The 20,448-nt window shown below is 51.2% G+C and overlaps 1 protein-coding gene and 1 pseudogene across 1 annotated transcript; both read right to left on the reverse strand.

The window, feature by feature from the left end:
- Positions 1–1,996: 1,996 nt before the first annotated feature.
- On the reverse strand, positions 1,997–19,345 carry LOC144102206 (protein argonaute-2-like). Its single transcript, XM_077635518.1, has 6 exons — positions 19,229–19,345; positions 14,012–14,499; positions 6,813–8,846; positions 4,248–4,475; positions 2,918–3,270; positions 1,997–2,087 (listed from the first exon to the last, which is right to left on the reverse strand). Exons 1-5 carry the CDS (start codon positions 19,284–19,286, stop codon positions 2,956–2,958), a joined length of 3,123 nt encoding a protein of 1,040 aa, XP_077491644.1. The 5' UTR covers positions 19,287–19,345; the 3' UTR covers positions 1,997–2,087; positions 2,918–2,955.
- LOC144102828 (U2 spliceosomal RNA) lies at positions 16,522–16,641 on the reverse strand (annotated as a pseudogene).
- Positions 19,346–20,448: the final 1,103 nt, after the last annotated feature.

Raw genomic sequence — 20,448 nt, forward strand, 5'->3', positions numbered from 1 at the left:
ACAAGCGAGGCCGTCGATCCGTTTGCTGGGTGCGGCGATAAGCGCCGCAGTTATTCTCGGCCGAGCATCTTGAGGAAGGCTGCCACAGTGGAAGGCAGGCACTTCTCCCAGCGCACGCAGTGGCCGTCGCGGCTCCGGTACAGGCCCGGCTTGCAGAAGCACCCGGTGCGGCAGTCCTCGGTGCAGGCCGGCGGGAGGCTCCGGCGACCGCACTTCAGCTCAGCGCAGGAGCCACTAGCGCAATTCTTGAACACCATGCCCGGTCCGCACGGCATGGCACAGTTCATTCACTCGTCGCCCACTGCGACAACGCGCCTCATACGGAAAGTGAAAATTGGCATCGAGGAAAGGAAAGGCTCAGTAGCTTTCTTGGCGACCCCCAGCATCTTGTACTATGCACTTAATGGTTTGGCTTATGGGGTTCAAAATCCGAAAGCGACTCATGCTAAGAGGGATGCCGTAGTGAAGGGCTCCGGATAATTTCGACTACCTGTAGTTTTTTAACGCGCACTGACATCGTACAGTACATGGGCCTCTAAAATTTCGCCTCCACCGAAAAATCGACCCCCGCGGCCGGGATCGAACCCGCGGCTTCCGGGCCAGCAGTCGAGCGCCATAGCCACTGAACCAGCGCGGCGACCACCATGGAGAATGTATACTTATGCATGCACTCGATGTATATACTGTATATGAGTCTGATGTATATGCACCTGGCCGAGTGCGTTGTTAAAGAACCCCAGGTGGTGGAAATTGATCTAGGGGTCTCCACTGAGTGTGCTTGCTCAAAGTGCTGCATCAACTAGCTGAAACAACCGTTCAGGCTGCGAGTAGCTGCGACACTTCGGCATCAGGATCAACACCGAACCGACGCAGCTCACGCGCACAGTGCTCGACCCTCCATCTCCAGTGTATGGTAACGTCATGAGGAAGCCGCACGTAGGCGCGTGGGAACTCCAGGGCCAGCGTTTCCACAAGGCAGCTACGACGACCCGCTGGAGGGTTCTCAGCCTGAGCCGGTTTGCGCACAAGGACAACTACATCAAGATGCTGATCCGCATCGTCCAGGAACTGGGCATGCGCATCCAGCAGCCGCTTGTGGTCAGCTCGGCCGACCCGCACTGCCGGAGGATAAGTATTGCAACGTTGACATTTTAGCGAACATGGCGCGTTTTTCCTTTTGCCTGGCGCATGATCGTGTTAGCTGCATAGCGCCAACATACCAGAATTTACCATATTATATATAACTTTCATATCCAATCATTTCGGTTCGAATAACCGCCAAGCCGGATAATGGAACGGCAGCCAGGATTTGGCTCGTGAAAGTTCCCACTTGCAGCAACTAGCAGCGTTTTAGTGCGAACCTCAGCAGCACCACCAATCGGCCCAATATTGGAAATATATTGGCAAATTTTTATCACAAGAGTGAAACGAGTCATTCCCAAAATTGGCCCGTTTGCCTGCGCTGCTTGGGAAGGGACTACTTCACGAAGTCTAATCGGCTGACCGAGTTTGCGCGGAGATTGACTTTGAGTGTCAACCTTGGCGCATGAAGAAATAAGATTAAGTATTAACGGGACTGGGCGTTGAACCGGTGGCGGGCGAACAATCAGCTTCGCTGGCCACTGCACGAGAGCACTGTGCTATCGCCACAACCGATCACGCCTTGTGTCAAAAAGCCACACACACTCGTGCTGTCCATTGCACATTGTCGTATATATCAACTTCCATCTGCTGCACGATCAGATCAGATCAGCCTAACCTGAGTCCAATATCTCAGCAAAGCGAAACCATGAGCCAACTAGGGGAAACACATGATTTCGGGCGTCTACTAGGTTTAACTACGTTTTAAAACCCTATCACTTTTTTAGCATGTGTTGTAGTAGAACAGACTGGCTTCGGCCAACGCTCGCCAATGCAACCGCCAGTGACTGCAAAAAAGGAAACCTCATGCAACGGCCACCTTTTTTTGACCAATATTTTTTTATTGCAACTTAGTTCCAGGGCACACAAACAGCAATGTTTGGCTCCCGCACTCTTCGAACAGCCCATGAAACAACAAAAACAAGAAAATCCTTCTCCTTGTGAGCCTGCAAGAAAACAAAAGTTAGAATTAGTGGCGGCTTGACAGACTTATGCCTACATGGAAATTGTTCTGTCGAATTTCAGTCAAAGGCAGTCCGAGCGTCTAACAACCAAGACCACCGATTTGTAATTGCTTATATAACAGGCTCGCGGAATTACAACTCAAAATAAACTGATCATGTGTTTCTTGCAAGAAAATAAAGCCCTTATTTCATTGTTTCCGATTGTTTGCAATCGCTTTCGATCGCAAAGGAACAAATCACATTAAAAAAAAAGTTGCCGTAGGGCATTCGTGAAGCGGCGCCCTTTAACATCCATCCCATGCATACCGCTTCACCTGCGCGTTGAACACACATCACTGCGACGCCAAGAGGGACGAAAGAAGATGTCCACTTCGTGTCACGTATATCTTGTCCTCTATGTGTTGCGCACATGTCCAACATTCTTGGACAAACATTATGAAAATGTGGAAACTAAGATACTGGCATAGAGATATTCAAGAACGATTCTTCCGATATGCGGGAAAACCTTCCTTTTATAGTGTTTCCATTGCTTGCATCGAGCAGTTAAGACTGTAAAAAAAAACCCATGAGGAACGCTTTGGACAGTAGCAAAAACGTTAATAGCAAAAAATGCAAGCCTGCAGGCGGGAGGTTGGGGATATATTGATCGTTGTAGTAGAATCTTACAATATATGAGGAACACTGCGCTCATATTACCCTCCCTATACCCTATGTAACACCCTCCCTGCTAATGCCATTAAACTCTTTCCCGTTGGAAGAGGCTTTCTCCAGAACTGTTTGGTATGACGTCAGTGGTACGCCTCCAGGCTCACCGTAACCGGAATGCAGGGGCAGCGGAGAACCTCCTCCATTACACGAAGTACATGGAGGCCTGCAGTTCCTGCAGCACCTTGACGGCCTCCACGTATTGGGCAGTGGTCAACACGGCGTCCCCGCCGCCCTCAGACGACTGGCTGACCGCGCCTGACGTCTCCAGCTTGCTGGCGATGTGGTGTTTTGCGCGGAAGGCGGCCAGGTGCGCGTAGTACACAGGGGCCGGTATGCTCACGCTCCTTGCACACCGGGAGCATGTGTGGCACAGGTAGAAGCTGAGCTTCTGCAGGTCGTCCGAGCTGAAGTTGGAGTCATCCCACACGATATAGTAGTGGGCCGGCCGGCTGGTACCCTGCGGGTGAGCAGAGGAGTACATTTATACACTTGCGAGAATTCCGAGTGCCGTGTCGGGTTGAGGCGCGCGTCGTATCGTGGTGTGTGGTGGTGCGGTGTGGTCTTGTTTGTGGTGCGATGTGATGTGGCGTGGTGTGTGCGGTTTAAATACGTTTATTTTACTGGCACACATTACGTGGGAAGGAGAGTGTTTAAACGCAATATACAAAAACCGGCAGTGCCTATGAGCACAGAACGCGCTCGCCCTGCTTCTAATGCTGCATGCACGACATGTTTCTGGCTTTATTTGGCCTTAAATGCCCTCGAGCCAATAAATACCGTGAATAACTATTATTTCCTGGTTGGCTGTCATCAGTGCATTGGTCGGTCATCGTCATCTATGTCGCTGTCCCGACTTCGGGACAGCTTAAAAAACGAGGCATACAAGCCGACGCGACTATTTTAAAAAATATATTTTTGGCCGTGTTTTGAGACTTCAAAGCCGCGTCCCGTTTTAACGTACGAGCAACCAGGCCCAGCCGAACATCAAGCGCTTCTCTTTTCACCTAACCTTATGCGTTCAATGTTTCAGTAGACGCCACTCCCAAAATAAACGCTAATGACCACATCCACGTGAGAGCATCATTCCGCGCTGGCCCTAGAGGTCCCCCTTGCGCAACTTCCGATACCGCTTCCTCAAGGACGAACGATGACGTCACAGTCACTCACTGCGCTCCTGGTGGCCTCAACGTGAAGTGGAAAGCTTCCGTCATGGTCTTGCGGGCAGGCGATCTCGGAGGCCATGCTTCCGTTTTCTCAAGCTGCGGAAGGCCTCGACCGCAGGAGCTCCCGGTGTTTGTAGCGCACTAACAACGCGACGCGACTATGGCGACGCCGGCGCCCGGACTATTTCCTCCGTAAATTCATAAACGAAAACACCGCAGACCATTTGTTCCCGCTCACAATAGCCACAAGAGCGGAGAAGCGGTCGCCCACCTGGATGCCGAAGTGGCTGCAGAGGAAGAAGTCGAAGTCCAGCGGGTGCGTGACCACCGAGTCTACGGTCGTGCCTGGTGGGACGTTGCGACACTTGCCCACGCCGTCGCGGTCGTTGGCGGGCATGAACCTCGTGTGATGCCGCTTCTGGACCACGATGAACGTCAGTGGTGGCTCGTAGGTCTCGGTGGGACACATTTCCGCACACGCCAGCCGGATGGCGCTCACCTGAGAGATTCGAGAGCGGAAACAAAGAAAAACTTGGTCAGGGATTAAAGGCCATTCGACGAATCACGATACATACTTGGTACAGAATGCAAACAAAACACTTTGGGCCTTCACGAACTATGCTGTCCTATCTTACACAATTGCAGTTTGAGAAAAACTGTACGGCGAAGAACAGCGTTTTTTTTAGGAATGCGGTTATCGGTAGTACTCTGGTTAAAGGAGCAGTTTCAGCTACCGTTCAGTTCAACGGAAGTGCAGCTTTTCCAACTGACGCTGAAATGAATAACAGTCAGTTGCAGTTACTCGGCACACTCCGCTAAATTGAGTTCACGGGGTTCACATTCTGGATCACGTGATCGGTTTATACATAGCTCTAAAAATTGATTCCCTACTTGACTTCACTCAACCAAAATTTCCGTGCAAGGTTGGCTTTTGAGTATGCCGCTAGTGAACAACCACACAGAGCCAAGAAAATTCAGTAGAGGAACGTCCGGCTTCACCGCTCAGCCGTTGTTTTCCTGGTACCACTTCGCGGCATTTTTTTTCTGGATACGACTAAAGAATGAAGCCGCTTTTCCCCGCAAAAGAAACCCCTTCCAGTCAATGGCGCCAGCTGGTTTTCACGAACCTGCAAGGTGGACAATGCAGCGAGCGTGGTGACAATGACAATAGTCTTTCATGTGAGGGGGGAGAGTAACCCCTTCCTTTTGCCACTTCCTACATGGTTACCTTAGGAGGCTCATGAGAAATGGTCTACGCCGTTGGCTGCAATAGAGTCCTTTCAGGGGGAAAAGCCGCCTGGTTCTTAGTGAGACTTATATTAGCCAGGATAGCAAGATGTGGCAGCCGGAAATGCCGCCCACTCGGCCGAAGCAGTGGGTCAGTAGACTGGTCTAACTACAACCCCTACTGAGCTGAGATCTCAACAGCAGGTGGCGCTGCCTTTTATTACCCGTGCCACACGCGCACTAGAAATAACCGCAGATGTTTGTAGCCTTAAGTTTGCCTATGCCATTATTTTCGGAGCTGGCAGTACACGTCCAGGTTTAATGACATTATTATTGACAGATATATTTACATTACAGATTCGCCACTATAACAGAGGAGATTACAATCAAATAAATGACGAACTTCAAGTGTTTTCTGATAATATCCTGGCGCCATCTTTTCAAGACAGGTCAGTAGAAGATACCCGCAGGTTCAATTTAGAGACAAGATCGCAGAAATAGTAGCCAAACATGCCCCGCTTATCACGCTATCACATCATAAATCTAACCCTTGCTTTACAAGAAAGCATCAACGAATGAGAAATAGAAAAAAAACGGTTGATGTACATTTACTATATGATTTTTTTATTTCTAAGCTATGTTGTACAAATTTCAGTATTTGACCCCCCACCCCTCACACACACACAATGCCTCTCCTGAGGACTGTAAGGTATCTGTAAATGAATAAATAAATAAATAAATAAATAAATAAATTCACGGTGATGATAACGCCTTCAAGGGAGTAAAAAATCACCTGAAAATAAACAGTGTCAATGAGCCAGTATCTCAGAATGTCATTCAAATATAATATAAAAATAAATTTGTAGAAAATGCCACTGTTCTTGCTTGACAACTTGCAAAAGTAGAACTCGCGTGCCAGCTAGTTCACAGGCTAACAGTACTTCGGAATTGCTGGTAAAAATTGTGCTCTTTATGAATAAACCATTATCCACAGGATAGTAACTTCTCACAAAAAAAAGTTGCATATCTTTCTGCATGCGGAATGGGGATAAGAGTATACACTGCTCGGGCGAATGAGTTGTGGCGAACTCAGTAGGTCGCAAACGGCAGTTAGTATGTCTAATGCCATTCAATACGAGTACGTGACACTGTTCCGATGGCGTTAAAACTTGATCACTAAGTAATTAATGACATTAAACATGACCTTGTGGCACTGGTATAGCACCTCTAACTGTCGTTCAGTTCAACGGACGGTCAACTGCACAGCCGTTAATATCGCCCGAGCGTAAAAGGGGTGAGACACGGAGCGGGCACGCACAAAACCCAACCACAAGCCTCAGTCTCGGATGTTTACCACCTTTTGAAGAGAAACGATCAAGCTGACGTCAACTAACACCGAGAAGACGTCTCCAGAAATGAATGTCCCGAATGTCCTGAAATTATAACGCTGTGGAGATCTATTCGGTGCCGTTACGTATATGCACAGAGAGTCCGCTTGTCATAACACAAAAGGTTATCCAATGACGCTAGCGGCATTGAATGCGGTATAGCTGTCTTAACAAGATGAGCGTTTAGTGGGCACAGTATTGTAGTAGGCGCAGTTGCTTACCTCATGGTTACGGACTTCCAAGAACTGCCCCTCGCTCACTCCGTCTCTGTAGAAGACGATCCGCTGGGGCTTGTACCTGGTGGTGCGGTAGAAAACCATTAGCAATTCCTTGATCATGTCCTTCAGGTCCTTGATGATTTCCACACGTGCCTTAGCCTTGGAGTCTTCAATCTGTACCCGAATGGTGGCGTGAAACTTGGACGGTACAGGGTCTAGGCTTCCGACGCACGCGGCGATGGATGGCCTGATCTTGTCTCCAGGCGATGGGTGCGACACGTCTGCTCCGATGACGATCACGGGACAATGTAATAGCTTTGGCTTCTCCTGCATCAGGAGACTATTGTTGATGCCGCCCATCTTGGCGTTGATCTTTTGGCACAGGTTTTGGATGAGCGCTGCATTACACTTTTGGATCACGTTGTTGTCCAAGATGCATTGTGTGCGCAGGGAGAGCTCAGTCTCTGCCACCTGCTTGATCTCAGCGTAGTTTGTGGCTTTTGTTATCACAGCCACAACCATCTCCAACTGCGGGTACTGCTGGCGCTGCTCCGTGAGAACGGTCCGCATGGGCTGGCGGTTTGTGTCGAACGTGATAACCGCAAGCGGCTGCGCAATGCGCATGCCCAGTTCTTGGCCGATGCGGATCAGCATCTTGATGAAGTTGTCCAGGCAGTCTTTGTGCGCGAAGCGGCTCACGTTGAGAACAATCCACTGTGTCATGGACATCGCCTTGTGGAAACGCTGCCCTCGGAGATCCCACGTACCGTCGCGTGGCTTGCACATGGTGTTGTTCTCAAAAACCAGAGTTGGCGGGTCGAGCACTCTGCCCACAACCTGAGTGGGTTCGGAGTTGATCTTGACGCCGAACTCTCGCAGGTACTTCTCCGAGGTGCTGACCATGTCGCGCACAGACTGACGAATCTCCAGGAAGCGCTTGGCTGGGGGCTTGGCCGTGCGCTTGATCATCTCGGCGGTCTGACTCTCATCGAGTTTCTTCCGACAGTGCTGGCCTTCGGCCAGCTCGCACACCTCCAGAGGAATGTAGACCGGATGCGTCGGGCTGCCACTCTGCACGCAAGGGAAGTTCGGGTACGACAAGCGCCTGTAGCGGCTTTGGAAGTAGTCGGCGACGGAGATCTGACTACCTTCTGATTCAAAATAGATGTCCTTGGCAGCTTCCCTCGTGATCTTGACCACTTTGTACTTGCGCGGGTAGGGAAGGTGCGTCACTTTTACGCGGAGTCCTTTGAGCTCCCTATTCAGCCGCACGTACTGGTTGTCGCGCAATGACCGTAAGTCCGCGGGTGTCAACGCACGCCGGCTGTCGCTGAAAAACCTGCACATGAAGTCTACCAGAGGAAGCGACTCGTAGAATGCTGTTGCTGACATGTCGACGTTAAGCATGGGCTTCCATTGGGCGGGTCGAACACTCGTGTAGTAGCCAAACCACACCTCCCGGCCTCCTCCGAGGTCATTGTACTCGTTGGGTCCCGGCGGTCTGAAGAACGAGCGTCCAACCGGCGCAAGGTTGATCGAGGGGCTGTGCCTCAAGACGATGTCGATGGCCTGGAGGACTTCCTGGGGCACAGTTTGTACGCGCTTTTGGAAGACGCCATGCAGGGCATCCAGGTTCACGGTGGCTGCATACTGGATCTTGATGGTAAACTTCTGGCTTCTCTGGTCTTCTTCGAGGTCGACTGTGAATGTCCGCTCGCGGAAGTTGAGCTGACGGCGCGTGTACAGGTTCTTGCGGCCATCGAAAGCCGGGATGCAGTTGGCCAGGTCTTGCCGGTACTTCTTTACTAGGAGCTCGATGACTATCCTGTTGATCTTTGTACTGAGGCATCGGTACTTTTTCTGCTCAGGAACCTTGGTCTCCTGGGCAGTCTCCGATGAGATGTCGACGTCGTAGTGGTAGACGCTGCCGGTCGGTATCTCAATGCTGAAGTGGTTGGCAAGAAGTTGTATGGTCCGGCCCAGCTGGCCGTGGGCGGGCCGCCGCGGGAAGTGAGAGGGCAGGGTTCGCTCGAGCTCCTGCGCCGTGATTGGTGGTAATTAGAGCAGGGCATGAAGAAGTAAGTATGCACGCACTGTTTCGTGTGTTGAGCGTCACACATGTTTGGCCGAATGGTCTTCGATCTACACTACAGTGCAGGACCGGTTCTGGTGAGTCTTAACGGGGAAAGCCTCCTGCACCCCGTGTGTTGTAGCGAGCCTATTAAAGGACGGCGCTTGAACATTAATATCCTCCCCTGAGAATGTTTTAAATGTTTCGTGCAAGCGAACTTATCTGCAGTCAATATCTAAATTTCAGCGTCTTATAGCCTTTCTATCTCCTTTCATCACTCTTTTCATGCTCACAGGTCGGCGCTCTTTCAGCCAGCCCTACCCACTCGGCCCCACCGCCGGCTGCAGACGCGTTCGGGAATTTTCCCGGTAATGGTGGGGGGGGGGGGGGGGGGGGAGGGCTTCCTGAACCGCCGAAACGACACTTATTATTGGCAGCGGCCACAATAGCTGCCATACTTCTGAATCTAACCGACAGACACATCTGAACAAAAATACGCAGGAGCGCGAGGCGGAGAAATGCACGGGCGTGAAAAAGTCGCTGTAAGGAGCTCGCCAACCTTCGCTCGGGATTGTGGGTTCTGCGCTCAATGTAGGAATATATGGTTCAGGTGTTTATGACGAAAGCTCGTAGTACTTGAGCGAGGTTATGTACACGGTTGGTCAAAAGTTCCGGGGCCACAGGGCTTGCATCTTTCATCGGTATATCGCGGCATTTAAGGTGCGATTAAAGCTATCAAGGTTCGCAGAGTATAGAACGATACCTCTTCCGCACTCTGCGGATATTTTTAGTCTTTGGGTGTGTCATGTCTGCCTGATTATACAGCTCAAAAGGAGACCCTATGGCCTGGGAACTTTTGACCTACCCTGTACTTTCCTCGCAAGGTATTTCAAAGCCTTGTTCTATCTTGAGCACATGTGACAGGGACGATCGGGTCGATTGCAAAATCAAGGAAACGGACTGCGTGGTTGTAGTGTACATCAAAAGCGAGACAGTAAGTACTAGTTCTTTCTGTGCCTTAATTTATTTATTCAGGGAACCCAGCCCATGATAGCGCAAGAGCTCAAGTATTTCTTCCAAGGTTTCTGAACCACTCAAAGGACAACTGTGGGCGAGTTTGAATGTTTTAGACGTGGTATTGTGTTCCTATTCGCATAACATTTCTTGGGAGTCAATTCTCTGTGCCTTTAAAAGCGTTTTTCAAAATCCTGAGTAGAAGCCCTTTAAACCAGCAAAAGCAAAGAACGCCGAAACTAAAACTGGGTTTCTCCCAAAGAATGACGTCAAGGTAGAAGCTTGTCGTCATGCATACATTACTGTAACAAAAACTTTCGGCGCGTTGACTGACTAAACTGGAGACTGTAAGCGACAGACCACTGTTTGTGTGAAATGACCAAAAACAAAGGTCTTCATTTTCTTCTTCTTGAGCAAACTCCAAGCAAATATCGAAGGGCATGCAGCTGGTGACGTCACACGTGCAAGGTCGCCCTCAGAAATCGTCCCGATTGGGGCGACAAAATTGGAAAAATTTAATTATTCGTGCTGAAACAAACCGACGCCCGGCGGCGAAGCTCGGCACAAGGAATTACCCTGGAAATTTCGGCATTCGTGCAGGCCAACAAAAGACGCCGCAGCTGGCCATTAACAGCGAAAGATGAACAACATTCACACGAATTTTTCTGTGAATTGAGAATGTGCAGGCGCGTAATTTATAAGAATCAACAGCTGCAGCCCAAGGAAACATCAGTTCGCCAGAGTGGATGTTTGGGCTCGACGGTGCACCATTTCACTTCGAGTAAAAGAGCATTTAACGAGTGACTAAAAAAGACAATGCACTCACCGCGGTGGCTCGGTGATTAGAGTGCTCGGTCACTGAACCGGCGTTCCCAGGTCCGAAACCGACCGCTGCGGCTGCGTTTCGATGGAGCCGAAACGCTAAGGCGCCCGTGTGCTGTTCGATGTCAGTGGACTTTAATGATTCCCAGGTGGTCGAAATCATTCCGGAGCCCCCCACTACGGCACTTCTTTCTTTCCGCTTTCGCTCCCCGCCCCTTGGTCCTTTCCTTACGGCGCTGTACGGGAGTACGCCGATATGAGAGACAGGTACTGCGCCAATTTCTTCCGCCCCCCCCCCCCCAGAAAATTTAATGTGGATTTGCCCAATAATATTAATATTTAATCGGTTTTTGAGAAAAGGAAATGGCGCCGTATCTGTTTCATATACCGTTGGGCACCTTGACCGCACCGTAAGGGAAGGGGAAAAGGAGGGAGTGAAAGAAGAAAAAAAGAAAGAAGTGCCGTAGTGGAGGGCTCCGGAATAATTTCGACAACTTGGGGATCTTTAACGTGCACTGACGTCGCACAGCACACGGGTGCCTTAGCGTTTACCCGCCGCGGTGGCTCAGTGGTTAGAGCGCTCGGCTACTGATCCGGAGTTCCCGGGTTCGAACCCGACCGCGGCGGCTGCGTTTTTATGGAGGAAAAACGCGAAGGCGCCCGTGTGCTGTGCGACGTCAGTGCACGTTAAAGATCGCCAGGTGGCCGAAATTATTCCGGAGCCCACCGCTACGGCACTTCTCTCTAACTTTCTTCTTTCACTCCCTCCTATATCCCTTCCGTTACTGTGCGGTTCAGGTGTTCAACGATATATGAGACGGATACTGCGCATTTCCTTTCGCCCAAAATTATTATTATTACTTAGCGTTTTTCCTCCATAAAAACGCCGCCGCCGCGGACGGGTTCGCACCCTGGAACTCCGGATCAGTAGCCGAGCGACCTAACCACTGAGCCACCGCAGTGGGTCAGAATTCCGGCATAAAACAAAACTTTTAATACAGCCAAGGTTTAAGCCTAGAATTGTTTGATATCAAAAATGAAAATTTTCATCCGCGTGATGAGTTTTGGGATCTTGTAATCATGGAAATATTTATTATGAATTCACACGTACCTAGCCACATAAAAAAAATCCGGTTCGGCGCATTGTATTGCAGTGTATTGTTTTGAGTTATACGGCGTATAAGCAGCTAAGGCTATCATCTTTAACGTGCACTGACTTCGCACAGCACACGGGCGCGTTAGTGTTTAGCCTCCATAAAAACGCAGTCGCCGCGGTCGGGTTCGAACCCGGGAACTCCGGATCAGTAGCAGAGCGCCCTTACCACTTAGCCGCCGCGGCGGGTTGGAATAGCTCCGCTATTCCAGGATATACAAAGCGAAAAGCGAGATTGAGATCTCCACTGACCCATGGAGCCGTTAGCCCGCGTTTCCTTTCGTGAAAATGAACGGTCTTTGGTAAGTTGTCAACGCCAATGACCTCTATGAACGCCGCCGGCTCACTTGTTTTATTTGGTTTTTGAGGAAAGGAAATGACACAGTAACCGTCTCGCTGTGGTGGACACCCGTACCGCGCCGTGAAGGAAGGGATAAAGGAGGGAGGGAAAGAGGAAACTAAATTTAAAGTTGGATTTTGAGGAAATGTGCTGCGGTGCACAGCGGCGGAACACCTGTGGCTTGGTGCTACTAGTGGCGCATGGACAGTGGTAAGTAGGGACCGAGAGAGAGAGAGAAAAATGCGCCCTGTGACGTCACTGCTCCTCGTGCATGCGCAGAACGGCTCTCCAGGAATCACGCGAAACTGCTCAACCTGCGGCCAGTAAAGCTTCCGCTTTAAAAAGAATTTCACACGCTGGCAACACAACACTCGGCCGCCGGTGCGTAAGTACTGAACCCAAAGGCTAAACTTGACGACGCACCTATTCTTCGAGCCACCCTTTATCCAGGCGACGACTGAGGCCCTGAACCTCACAGAAGAAACTGTGAGAATTGAAAATTGGCAATCGGGGATTGGAAATGACGCTGTACCTATCTCACATATCGGCGGACACCTGAAGCGCGCGGTAAGGGAAGGGAAAAAGGCGATAGTGAAAGAGGAAAGGAAGAAATAAATGCCCTAGTGCAGGGCTCCGGAATAATTTTGACCACCTGGGGATCTTTAATATACACTGACATCGCACAGCACGCGGGCGCCTCAGCGCTTCGCCTCCATCGAAACGCAGCTGCCGCGGTCAGGTTAATAATAATAATAATTGGTTTTTTGGGGAAAGGAAATGACGCAGTATCTGCCTCGTATGTCGTTGGACACCTGAACCGCGCCGTGAGGGAAGGGATAAAGGAGGGAGTGAAAGAAGAAAGGAAGAATAGGTGCCGTAGTGGAGGGCTCCGGAATAATTTCGACCACCTGAGGATCTTTAACGTGCACTGACATCGCACAGCACACGGGCGCCTTAGCGTTTTTCCTCCATAAAAACTCAGCCGCCGCGGTCGGGTTCGAACCCGGGAACTCCGGATCAGTAGTCGAGCGCCCTAACCACTGAGCCACCGCGGCGGGGCCGGTCAGGTTCCAACCACTCATCTAAATACGGTCGTTACGTCACAAACTTTCCTTTTAAATTTCGCCCACTCGCCTTGTCTATCTCATTGTTGACCAAGGAACCCATTGCGGTTCCCAAACGTTGTTCAATATCTTGACTTTCTCAGCGGCTAAATCTGATGTTTCACTTCCAGAGCGCCCTATACGTCAATCACTACCACGATGCTTGCTACCCACAGAACTTTTTGTTAGTAAAAACTAAGCCCTGCATAGTCGGCTGCAATTCGAGAAAGAAGCGACGGATGCCCTACGAAGGAAGCCTTGCAGCCAACGGCGTCGGCCGATCCTCCGGACGCCGCTCTCAATCTGATTAAACGGTGGTTCATCTCCTTTCATATGCCACTCCCTGAGATGTCACGCACGTCCAAGAGGATTGTCTAACCATGAAGTCATGAGAACCAGTCGACGCCTTTGGCTGGAGGGCCTATTTCAAGAGGCATATGCTGATTCGTTCTTGAGTTGTATTATACCGGGGTTTGGTTCTCGTACCGTCTGTGCAAGTCGAAGTTTTGGAAAGGTGATGTTTCCTCTTGCCTTGAAACTAACAGATAAAGCCCTTTGTAACGAAGCGGTTTATAACGAAACAACTGATATAACGAAGAAGTAACAGCCGCGAACGAACTTTCTACTTTGTTATAACGAGGTTAAACGAGCTACATGCCATGGCCCAAGGTGAAGCCCTTTTAGGAAAACAGTACGCACCTTGATCCTGACATCGTCGCCTGGAGTGGCTTGGTCTCCAGCTTCGGGGGTTTGCTCGGTTACCGCAACGGGCGGCGTACATGGTGGCGACGGTGGTAGGGCAACTGCTGCCGGCTGACTGCGACTCACAGCGGCTGCTGCGGATGCAGGCCGCGGGCTGCTGGCCGCTACCTTGGCGTCACCTGCGGCGGCGGCGGCCCCATAGCTGGGACGGTAGGCGCTGGGCTGAGCGGTGGGCTGAGCTCTGGGCTGCGCGGTGGGCTGAGCTCTGGGCTGCGCTGCAGGGGTCGGGCCGCGGCTGACGGCGCGCGGCTGCGGGCTGGGCGCAGCGCCCTGCTGGAGTGCTTGCGCGAACGACACCCGCGACGGACCAGCGGGCGACGGAGCAGGAGCGGTGGCACCGGTGGGCGACGGAGCAGAAGCGGTGGCACCGGCGGGCGACGGAGCAGGAGCGGTGGCTTGATTGCCACCGCTGGCCGAAGGCACCGCTGCGAGCCGAAAATGCCCGTTTAACGTAGCGTTCATACATCTGCTGCGTTTGCGATCATAGCGATCGTTACGACACGCATATATACACCGCCGAAAGCTGAAGACTGGACAGCCGTCGCCGGAGCTCCGTTGGTAGAGCACCGGACGCTAAATTCAGAGGTAGTGGGTTTCGGATACCAACGGCGGCATGTAATTGTTTTACGTCTCCTTTAAAATCAATTATCTTTAAAAAGTTTCGTTTTTTTTCATGGGGGTTTAACGTCGCAAAGAGAGAGACAGAGAAAGACAGAAAGGCAGGGAGGTTAACTAGGCAACACCCGGTATGCTACCCTACACGTGGGAAGTGAAACGGAGGGAGAGACAGAAAAGGAAGAGAACAAAGGGATATGATAACTTTTCCACGTGTCCGTCGGCCGTTACTTGCAGGGTACACAGGGCACACACTGATTGTTCACAATCTTGCACTCAGTCCTGAGTCCTTCAAGCACTTTAAAGGTGCCTTCAAAGCTGTCCTCTGCGATGAAGGCGTACTCCAAGGACCCAGACTCTTTAACAAGTTTTTGCCGTATTAAGCCCCCACGGACGAACACCACGTATTATTAAAAAAACATCCCCTATGTTTCTTGGTTCGGTCACTGCTGGCATCTGTCATGTATGTCATAACGAGCACCACTTGTCCCTTCCCTTGTCTGCTCAACAGTAAAAGACAGATGGTATAGAGTACCTAGTCGAGGGTTTGACGGTATGCCGTCTGGTCAGGTCAGCAGAATGAATATTCGGTTTACTGACCATGTGAATGTGGTCAGCTGACTTCAGCTAACATATCTGACATGGTCAGTGACCGAAAATTCAGTATACTGTGGACGAGAGCATACGTCGCAATAGCCGTCCCAACTAAGACGCTGTGCAAGCCGACAATGGCATGCTCCGTGACTACACACGTCTAAACACGCAGCGCCCCCAAACAGCGTCGTATACCCTTTGCACGGAAGAACTGAGTGCGAGGCCCTAGCTGTCGCACAGGGTCTTAATGTTCACACAAATGTGATCAGCCCTCCCCCCACAGCAACGAAGAAGCAAGAAATGTCCCGCCGCGCATTCAATATATTTTCGACACACGCGCACGCTTTCCTTCTAGTTGTATACTTGAGAACAAAAAAAAAACAATTTTAAATTTAACTTCGCTAACCCTGGAATTCAGCGAAAACAAGGACGCTTGCTAAGCACCTGAGGCTTGTCCACGGCAGCGCGTGCATGGACAGCCGTTCTATAGTATGTACCCACACGACCACGTGGCTTAGACGTAAAATCCCATGGTCTTACACCCCCATCAAATGTATTTAGGGTCAAAGGTGGACCCAAATGTCACCTAATGTCAAAGGTCAAAGATCAGAGGTCAACGAGAGGTCATGGGTCAAGGGCAGAGGTCAAGAGTTCCACGCCATAACGGTACCACGTACGGTCATACATGGCTAACGTAGTTGGGCTGAAGGTCATTGGAGGCCATTCTCCGGCCTATGCGACGACTGTTTTACCAAACGTGGTGAAGCTTTTCGCTTCGTGTTCAACTGCAGTGACTTCTTTAGTTTCCCTACTTTTAAAGGGAAGCCCGTTCCTGCGTTCCGCGTCGTAGTCGGTGTAACATATGCTACTTGACAGGTGACGTGTTACTCAGTGTGACAGGTGACGTGTTGGCAGGTAGCAGCAGAGCGAAGCGCCACCTGACATGGCGAGAGGAATGGACAGCCGGAAGGCGGCTGCTACGGGACGATGCCGGAGGGTCGCTAGCAACGCAACAGGAATCTGCCAAGCGGTAGCAAGCGGCTTGCGAAGAGCTGCGCTCAAATTCCGATTTACCGTCTGTCGTAATGGGTCGTCTGTCTGTCTGTTACTGCCAGGAATAAAGAAAGGAAAGTGCACAGGCCTGCTCACTGGCTCAAGCCGAGCCACAATCGCTACCACGTGCAGACAGTAGGAGAGTTGAAAGATGGGACAGAAAGACAGGATAGTAAAGACGCGCTAAAGGCAAGGCCGATCCCAGAGGTAGTGCAATACCGGGCCAACCGGTGGCGGGAAAGAAGCATCCTTCAAACTCCCCGCCACATTTCCAAAAATAAGTCCAACTTGGACCCGTAAGAGATACTCCATGGGTCCGGACAACTATAATGGGGCATCAATTTTTTTTCATTTATATATCAGGCGTAAAGAATGCACCTTTCGTACCGCGGATAACGCTTGCTGTCACGGAGAATGTCAACACATGCTGGTTGTGGGAAACGTTTCCCCAAATCCCTGCCTTTCCTCGAAATCAACGGAGTCCAGAACATCGTCAACGCCAATTGCAATGATCACAATGAACGCGGCGGTGGCGGCTGAATGACGTCATAGCTGTCACGTGGTTTCTCCTCGGTTCAAGGTAAAACTCTCCTATACGGCGAAGCAGCTACGCAAGGTAATAGTAAAGCATTCCCTTCACAGGAAGGGGACGATTAGATGGCTGCCCGGCCCTATTGAGCTGCGATGTAGGGGCTACCGCACATTTGGCGAGGGCTGCTTGCCACGGGGGGTACCTGTTGCTAAACCATTTTCGTCAATTCTGATGAGGCGGCTGTTGCGAGTCCTTTCTTCCAAACTTTCCTCTCATATCTCGTTTAACTCTACTACTGTCTGCCCGTGGTAGCGATTGTGGATCAGCTTGAGCTGGTGGGCGGGTTGCTTTTCATTCTTCCCTAAGTCGCAACCACAACAACAAAACCCTGCCACTGATCGCACCACACAGCGGGACGCCAAGCTGTTAAGCCGGCTTGATTTCACCCGGCAGCCCCATAGAGTGCGCACTCTTACCTAGAAACAAGAGACACGCAGTCGCGATAAACAGCGACCACAATCCGGGGAAAGACAGACCTTTGCTGAAAATTGAAAATTGGTTTTTGAGGAAAAAAAAGACGCAGTAACCGTCTCGCATATCGCGGTGCACACCTGAAGCACGCCGTAAGGGAAGGGATAGAAGGACTGGGTGCAGAAAGGAAAAATAAGAGGTGCCGTAGTGGAGGGCTCTGGAATAATTTCGGCCTTCTGGGCATCTTTAACGTGCACCGATATCGTACAGCACACGGGAACCTTTGCGTTTCGCCTCCATCGAAACGCTGCCGCCGAGGTCGGGTTCGAAACCGGGTACTCCGGATCAGTAGCCGAGCGCCCTAATCACTGAGCCACCGCGGTGGGTAATCCGGATAGCCCAAGCAAAAAATGCACTGGAAACAGATTAATGACGCTGAAACGCGATACCCGAAAGACGCGGGCTCGATCCCGGCCGCGGCGGTCGAATTTCGATGGAGGCGAAATTCAAAAGGCCCGTGTTCTGTGCGATGTCAGGGCATGTTAAAGAACCCCAACGTAGTCGAAATTTCCGGAGCCCTTCACTACGGCGGCTCTCATAGCCTAAGTCGCTTTGGGACGTTAAACCCAAATAAACCATAAAGAAATCGTAAATGCGCTTAGGGGATTAGGGTGCGGAGCTACGGAGGTGTTGCTATGTACCAAGAACGGACTAAAACGAGACGGCAGCGCTTGGAAACGTGCCGTGGATCAAGGCACTGATCAAGCGGAAGAGCGTTCCACAGCACCTGCTCCGTGTCAGGTCAGCAGCATGGACGGAACACACAGGGGCACGGGCGACGCGTGCAGAAGCGCGTGCTCGAGGAGCGGCGAGACGCACAGTGCGCGTGCGCAAGGCGAACGTTCGGCAAGGCATTCTCGGCAGGAACGCGCCGCCGGTCACAAATGCGCGGCTTGGCTGGACCCCCTTTTATTTGTTCTATCAAAAAAAAAAAACGACGTGATGCGAAGCGACGCGATCCTTTGTATTGGGTTATGCGCTTCGGTCAGGTATTTCACATAATCTGTTAGCACTGACGTTGGTAGCATCCCTGGAAGTTAGTAATTTTGTTCATTGCGAACACATTCTGTCGTACAGCAATGCTACCGCTAGGTCATATATTCCCGAGACTGCAGCATCAATGCAAAACGTTGGTTGTCATAACAAAATAGACTAATATTAATGAGATCGAAAGAGTGCAATGTCCACAACGCGGGTTGGAGCTTGAGCAAGCTGAAGGCTTAGCCTTTTGAATAAGCGTGCGCATTTTGTTCGAACAAAGCAAGGCTCTTCAGCGCCCGAAGGCAGCGCGCCCATTGCCGGCGCGAACCCGAAGCTTTTGCGACGTACGCAATCCAAACGCTACTTCACATGCAAGCGGAAACGCTATTGATTTCTGCCGCCACGGCGCACAAAGCCGTTTCGAGCCATCGCGGCGGGGGAAGCGGCCAGAGTGAAGAGGTTCCAAAAAATATCTAAATTTTTTCGCTGCAACGCGCTGCTCAATCGCTATATTCGCTCAGTCGCTTGCACGTGAATCAACCTCAACGCGATATAAAGGCTCTCGAGGTCACTTCGGCTCAACCAAACGCGTTTTTTTTTTCTCTCAAGTCACGGTCACTCACGCTTAAATAAAAATGACGGTGCATAATAGCGAAAACAAACGGGTAACGAAGCTCTTGAATTTCGTTCAGCCTTCTCGCAAAAATTTAATGCTTTAGAACACAATCATCCTAGCCCACGAGGTTAGGCCTAAAGCGACCACCATGTGACGCCAAATGAACAAAGGGATCGAGCGCCCAAACGACAGCGGCGGAGGCCACAGAACCAAAAGGAAATTCGCTACGCACCTGGAGGTCCAGCAGCTGAGTCGTTTTTCTTCTTGTCTTTGCGCTTTCCTTTCCCCATTTAGATAGCGGGCCACAAACACAAATGGCAGTCACCGGAACGGACGTCTTGACTGTGTGCCGAGCCCCTGGAGAAAGGCAAAAAGGCTGCGCTGTTACTCTTTTATAGGGACTTTTTCCGCTCCGCGATTGGCTCATATGCGACGGCACGAGCTGCACGTGTTCCGTCGTCATTGGCTGCTCTTGGAGACGTCAGGCGCGTGCCGGCGCTTCTGCCTCCAAGAACGCATAAATAAAAAAAACTGTATGGAAATAAAGGGAATCGTCGTACGATACCGCGTTAGGTAGGTAGGTAAACTCTTTTATTGCGCCCAAAAACAGGGGACCAGTCAAAGGACCGGTTGCGCTGACTTAGAGGAGGTCGGCGGGGATCCTTTGGGATGCCGCGGCCTCCACCGCGCGCTGGATAAGCCAGCGTTGGTCTGCTGGCTTGGAAGTACACAGGAGAGACTCCCACGTCTCTGGGGTGTTTGCGTTGTCTCTGTTGTAATGTGGACAAGTCCATACCATGTGTATGAGTGTGGCCGGAGTTGAGCAGTGTTTACACATGGGGGCTATCTGTTCCGGAAAGATCCTGCTGTATAAGAGGGGGTGTGGGAAGCTGCCAGTTTGTAGTTTGCGCCATTGGACGGCCTCGCGCCTTGTTAGATCGCGGTGTGCGGGAGGATATGTGCACCTTTGGAGTCTGTAGTGCTGGAGTATGTCCGTGTAAGTGGTGAGTAGAGATAGTGAAGCGCGTGGGATATTAGTGTCAGCGGAAGCAGGGTGGCTGATCATACTCTCGGCTCGGCAGCTGAGATCTCGAGCGAGAGTGTGTGCCTGGGCGTTTCCGCTGAGCGACTCGTGGGCTGGAGCCCAAAGAAGTAAGCGAGATGTGGAAGAGGGTGCTGTAGAACGTAGAATGTGTAACGCCTGGCAAGAGATACGGCCAGCATCGTAATTGCGAATAGCCTGTTGAGAGTCACTGATGACGACTTTGGTATTAGGGTCGGCTAGCGCGAGCGCAATGGCAACCTCCTCAGCTGCGGTGACTGTTTCTGCATTGCGAATGCTGCAGGCTGTGTACCAGCTGCGGTGAGGGGCGAGAGCTACCGCCACCATCGCTGGCCTCGATGGATGGTAAGAGGCGTCCGTATACGTGACGTCCGGACGTCCGCTGAAGC

The sequence above is a fragment of the Amblyomma americanum genome, chromosome 8 (genome assembly GCF_052857255.1).
Source record: "Amblyomma americanum isolate KBUSLIRL-KWMA chromosome 8, ASM5285725v1, whole genome shotgun sequence".
NCBI lineage: Eukaryota > Metazoa > Arthropoda > Arachnida > Ixodida > Ixodidae > Amblyomma > Amblyomma americanum.